Raw genomic sequence first — 6,000 nt, 5'->3', positions numbered from 1 at the left:
TTTGAACGGGACAGTATGGGAAACGAGCAGTCAAAGATAATTGACCGACTTCCTTATAGAGCTAATTAAACAACTACTTACTTTTATTCTGCTTCAAAACTATGGAAATAATTTGTATATAATGTTACATATACCTATACATATAGTCCACCGCTATATCCCTTGCGGGGTAGACAGAGCCAGCAGTCTTGAGAAGACTGATAGGCCACGTTCAGCTTTTTGGCTTGATGATAGAATTGAGATTCAAATAGTGACAGGTTGCTAGCTCATCGCCAAAAAGAAGAATCCCAAGTTTATAAGCCTATCCCTTAGTCGCCTTAAAGGACATGCTTCCTCAGCCGCCGCAGCCTTAGTTCACAAGTGAAATAATCTCTATGATTTACCTTTTTCATTCACAGCTATTCTTCCAAGCTCACTTCCTTAGTTAACTACGGCGCTGATGAGTCACGTACCTATATTAAAAAAATACAAAACAAATTTCTATTAGTTCAACCCACTTTTTACCTTCTCATAGTAAACATTCATTAATAACTTAAAATTGGGAGTTCACACCAAATTACATGGTGCTATGACCGTGTAAAGGAAGTTTGGTAATTAAAAACTAAATGGCCAAGAGTGAGTCGGGCTTCATTAAATTTGAATGAGAACATTAAAAAGGTGTACCTCGCCTCGGTATTCAATGACAGTTAACTTAGAGTGTAGCCAAGGGTAAATGCTCAGTTCAATGTAAAGTTTGCAAATTATTTGCACTGACTTTATCAAATTTTATTATTGTATCAGCAAAGTAAACTACAACTAGAATATTTATTTATTTACGCCAATAATACAACGGTTTTAGTACACCTCTTAAAGTATTTAGCAAAGAATTCTTCAAAGCCAAAAATATAATCTTGACAATCTGCATTTCAAAAACAAAGGAAGAAGAAAAACGTGCAAGAAACTATAAGTATATGTAAATAGTTCCGTTCTTGCATAGTAGCAACCTACGTGAGAGTCTTCAAATAATATTAAAATTTGCATGTATGTCGCTTCTTTGAACAATAGCAGATCTTATAGAAAAGATTTTGAAATTAGTAAAAAAAATAATAGGTACTTTTTACGGCGGAATTGTGAAGAATGATGCCATAGACCGATATTATGAAGAAACTCGTTGTGCACCGTGGGTTCTTCTCTAAAGAGAGAGGATGTAACCGGGTCTATCGTGTAGGAGGAGTAATTTTATGAACAATAGTCTTTATAAAATCCGAAGTTATTTCTTCAATTACGATGTTTTCTATAAAAAATTTGATAACGCTGACAAATGAAAATGTTTTCCTTTGCAACGGATATTTCACTTAATGTAAGCGACTTCCATATGTATCTAGGTTTATCATGTATGTAGGTTAATATTATTATACGAGGGAAGTAAAGGCGTTTCGCTACTATACACAGTCGTCAATTTCTATATGGTTTCAATCAGCAGTAACAAACGACACTTTCTGCTTCCAACCAGTTCCAAACCAGATCAAACTGGATTGAACCGGCGACTTGTAAGAATTCTCTCATTTCCTGGCGCCAAATATCAAACTAAATATACACCGATCCGGTTTCACAACTTGAAATTCTAAGTTAAGAAAATGTCTTTAAGGTTCAAATTTAAATGTCGTCTATTAAGAAATTCTGTCTCAACTGAGACGTTTTAGTTATATTTAGGCAACGGAATTTGAACTTAAAGAAAACAATAAGTTGATTGTCTGAGCCGTACGGATTTCCTTAAATGTCGATAGTACAGTTAAGCGCATAATTGGTGTTTTAAATGATTGTTTAATTACTGGCTTACCATTTTGGGTTGCAGTGTTCAAATTTTTTTTTTTGTTTTGAATGTTAATTGTGTGTTATTCCTAAAATAGTACCTTAAGAATATAAACACTTCCATATTTAGTATTTTTACTACCTTTTATATCAAATATGATTTGTTTTACTTGCCATATTAGGAAGATCGTATGTTTTTTCCAAGTCTTCAGACAAAAGCTTAAATCTTTGGCTTTGGATTATGGGCTTCGTTCTTGTAGGAATTTTGAGATAAAAAGTACTTTTTATAATATTCCAGGTTGTTAATATTACATCTTTCCACTTGCCACGATCTCTGCATACTTCCTTCGCTTCAGCCACATTCATAACTCTCATCATGCAAGCTCGGCAATTTCGTGTACTCTTGACCTGACCCTTTGCAATAAAAATTACAACTAATCATCATTATAATAATTTCTAACTATTTTGTTAGCAACTGTACTAAGTGAATCACACTGAACCTCTCAGCCGACGAGGGGGTATGTTAAAAATAACCACCGGCTACTATATTCATCTAAACATGTAGTCTCGTCCCGTCTGTCTGTCTAAACCTACTGTGCTTAGTGAATACTATTGTGAATTGTAAAACAAAGCTATTTGCTCATTGTATAATACAGTAAGTGATTTTTTAATAAAAAATATTATAGAAAAAAATCACAAATCGAGGTAACCCCAATCACGGTCAAAAGTTACAACACGTGTTTTTAAATTAAGCCAATTTTAGTACTGGAGAATAAAATGTGGATTAAATTTAAAAAAATACCTCGTTTCTTAATATTCGAAACTAGTTTTCTACCGCCAAGGGCTGCTTCATTTGATACTTAAACTGTAAAGGGAGTCATTACAAAACATGTAATCGAACATAATAATTGTGCCCATAGATTTTAGAATAACTAAAGACAAAAGAAATACCATATTGTATTTGAAACATAAAAGTTGTTAAATAACTTCTGAAAGAATTTTTTTACCTTAACAATACATAAACGGAATTTAATTCCTTTAAATGTGTCTAAATAGACACATTTACATTTACAAATCTTAGAGTAGAAACTTAATTTTTTTAAATTTTATACTCGCTTTTGCTATAAAAGGGATTTCCAGTAAAAAGTTACTAGGTACATAAGGTGTTGTCTACTTTTAAGCCAAATACTTAAATGAGTCCAGTAGTTTGCATTTTATTTTATTTTTCCGTTTACTTGTAACATACAAAAATATATTTCAGTCCCCTCGATATTTTTCGCTCGATAAAAACGGCGTCGCGCGTGCCTTACTTCGGAGGCAGGTCATGTACACAAACTGTTTAACCCCCAACGGAAATATCTGTTCATGTTTTTTAACAAACCTTTTTTAATTGTTCCAGATAATCACGTGGCGGAAACGAAAATAAATCAGACAAAAGCCAATAAATCATTAAACAATATCCAAAAATAAACCATGAAGTTCAAACAACGCGGTTTAAAAATAGACACTAAAATAGGAGAGGAGAGGTGACTTCCTAAAATGTGAATGCTTTTAAATATCTCCGGATGTCCACAGAACAAATATAGTTTTAGAGGTGTCACAATGGATTTTAGAAGACTAAAAGTGACGAGTAGGGGTGTCAAACCGTTGTTTCTTTTGTTGCGGACTTGCAAAGTGTATTTGTGTTTTTTTATAGTGTTGTGTCAAGGTTTTTGTGTTTGTGGTTATCGTGAACAGAAGTTTGCAATGGAGCCGCAGGATCAGGTATGTTTTATAAATTTTTCAACTTTTATTAATTACCTCTCTTTCCCATACATACATAAAATCACGCCTCTTTCCCGGAGGGGTAGGCAGAGACTACCTCTTTCCACTTGCCACGATCTCTGCATACTTCCTTCGCTTCATCCACATTCATAACTAACTCTCTTTATACAAGCTCGGCGGTTTCGGGTACTTTTGTCCTGACCCTTTACCCTCTTTCCCATGGATGTCATAAAAAAGCGACTATCATTATTAAGCCATAAAGCCGAACACGGCCTTTCAATCTATGCGAGACTACCCCGTTAATGATTAAGACGTATGTATAGTACCTACCAAACTTGCATAAAAGCTGTAAAATAAATTTCAAAATAATTTTCGTTTCGGTTAATATAATATAAACAGAGCTAACAGTATCGTAGGTTGAAAGGCTACGTTCAGGTGTATGGCTTTATGATAAGATTCAGATTGCTGTCGCAAAAAGCGACTAAAGGATTGGCTTACAAATTTGGGATTCTTTTTTTTTTGCGTTAGGTTAGTAACCTGTCATTATTTGAATCTCATTACAAATAGTAACACAAAAATTAAATAAAACTACCAATTCTATCGTATTCATACGTTATTCACTCTACAATCTACATTGTTTCAACTATCATCGTTAGCATGTAGCCACTAGGTTTTATTTTTTTAATTCGCTCTGAAAAATGAAAATGTTTTATTATAAAACTCGTTAACCGAAATTGAAATATCTTGAAGAAGGCTTACATTAACTACAGAGTTAATCCGAGCGTTAATGGACTTTCTAAAAGAGAAAAAAAATAAGACACCTAGTTTCCAGTTAAGTCTGCTACTCAACTTTGTGAAAAGTATTTTTTCTTTCATTTAAAATAGAAATAAACGTACCTAGTTGAAATGTGACTGACTTATAATTACATTCGCTTTTAATGAGATATGAATTTTCTTAACTGTGATAGATATTATTATGAATTTGTTACAACATAGACATTGTTATCAAAATTCTGTCTTCCATCTGGGAAATAGGAAAAATTATTTTCCCGCAACGAACGCCGCGGGCTTAGTTAATAAATGTGAAATAAAGTACAAAATGGGGCTTTACAATTTTCTTAAGATTTTTAGCTCTGTCTTCTCCGTAAGGGATAAAGACGTAGGTGTATATAATATATGTATAAATATGGGAATTATAAGCAAGTTTGTATCTGTAAAGGTAGTTTCCCAAGTTCCTTTATAAGGAAGTTTTGCTGATTGTTATCTTACAAGCAATTTTCGAAGTAATTTGTGATACTAAAGTTATTTTGTGTTGCGGTGACGCAGCGCTTTTGTTTTGCCAATTTAATTGTTTATGGCGAAAGGTATATTATTAACTAGCTTTGCGAGTGACTTCGCTCGCACACCTATCTGTTTATGACAAGTATAATTCCTTATAAATAGGAATAATGCATACAATCACGTCTATATCCCTTGCGGGGTAGACAGAATCAATAGTCTTGAAAATACTGATAAGCCACGTTCAGGTGTTTGGCATGATGATAGTATTGAGATTTAAATAGTGAAAGGTGCCCATCACATACAAGGGGAATCCCAAGTTTATAAGTCTATTCCTTAGTCGCCTTTTACGATACCCAAGGGAAAGATATGGAGTTATTCTATTTTACAGTGCCGGAAACCACAAGGTAATTTTTAATAGAAAGATACTATATTTTATTACTTATCGTTTATCAAACAGTTTTGTCCTGTAAGTCAGTGAAATGTTTATTCAAAACTAGAGGCCGCCCGCGACTTCGTCCGCATGGAAACCCTATCAATCCCGCGGGAACTCCGGGATAAAAAGTAGCTTATATATTATTCTGGGTCTTCAGCTACCTACATATCAAATTTCATCATAATCCGTTCAGTAGTTTTTGCGTGAAAGAGTAACAAACATCCATACTGACATACTCACAAACTTTCGCATTTATAATATTAGTAGGATTTATTTGAATTTACGTCAATTACATAGCTGTCATTTGCGTTTTGTTATTCCAAGTCTGATTCTTTTTTGTTATACCACGTTTTATAGTGACTGACGTTTCATGTCAAGTCACACGGGAACGCTGTCGAACGGGATAAAAAGTATCCTATGTCCGTCTCCTGGCTCTAAGCTACCTCCCTACCATTTTTCAGCCAAATCTGTTCTGCAGTTCTTGAATTATAAGTGGTGTAACTAACACGACTTTCTTTTATATATATATTGTAGAAGATGTAGATGTAGATGTAGATATCTGCAAGGCAGACGTGCCTTGCAGATATTTTGAATTAAAATTTTGAAGTCAAAGAAAATGAAGGGAAAGCTGTCAATTCTATAATTAGCGGAATCTCTGATCTTTGAAATTAATTCTAAAGAGGAAATGCCAGTGGCAGTTTCTCAAACAAAATGTAACTTATATTTTACAG

The 6,000-nt window shown here is 33.8% G+C and overlaps 1 protein-coding gene across 1 annotated transcript in view; it reads left to right on the top strand.

Moving 5' to 3' along the window:
- Positions 1-3,393: 3,393 nt before the first annotated feature.
- Positions 3,394-6,000, top strand: part of LOC106140441 (irregular chiasm C-roughest protein) — a 44,573-nt gene continuing 41,966 nt past the window's right edge. The window contains exon 1 of the mRNA XM_013342036.1: positions 3,394-3,555. Within this exon, the coding sequence (XP_013197490.1) occupies positions 3,394-3,555 (162 nt within the window). The remainder of the gene's footprint in view (positions 3,556-6,000) is intronic.

Source organism: Amyelois transitella, chromosome 27 (genome assembly GCF_032362555.1).
Source record: "Amyelois transitella isolate CPQ chromosome 27, ilAmyTran1.1, whole genome shotgun sequence".
In the NCBI taxonomy this organism is placed as follows: Eukaryota; Metazoa; Arthropoda; class Insecta; order Lepidoptera; family Pyralidae; genus Amyelois; species Amyelois transitella.
The sequence above is the reverse complement of the archived record's forward strand: the minus strand, read 5'-3'. Positions and strand labels throughout refer to the sequence as shown.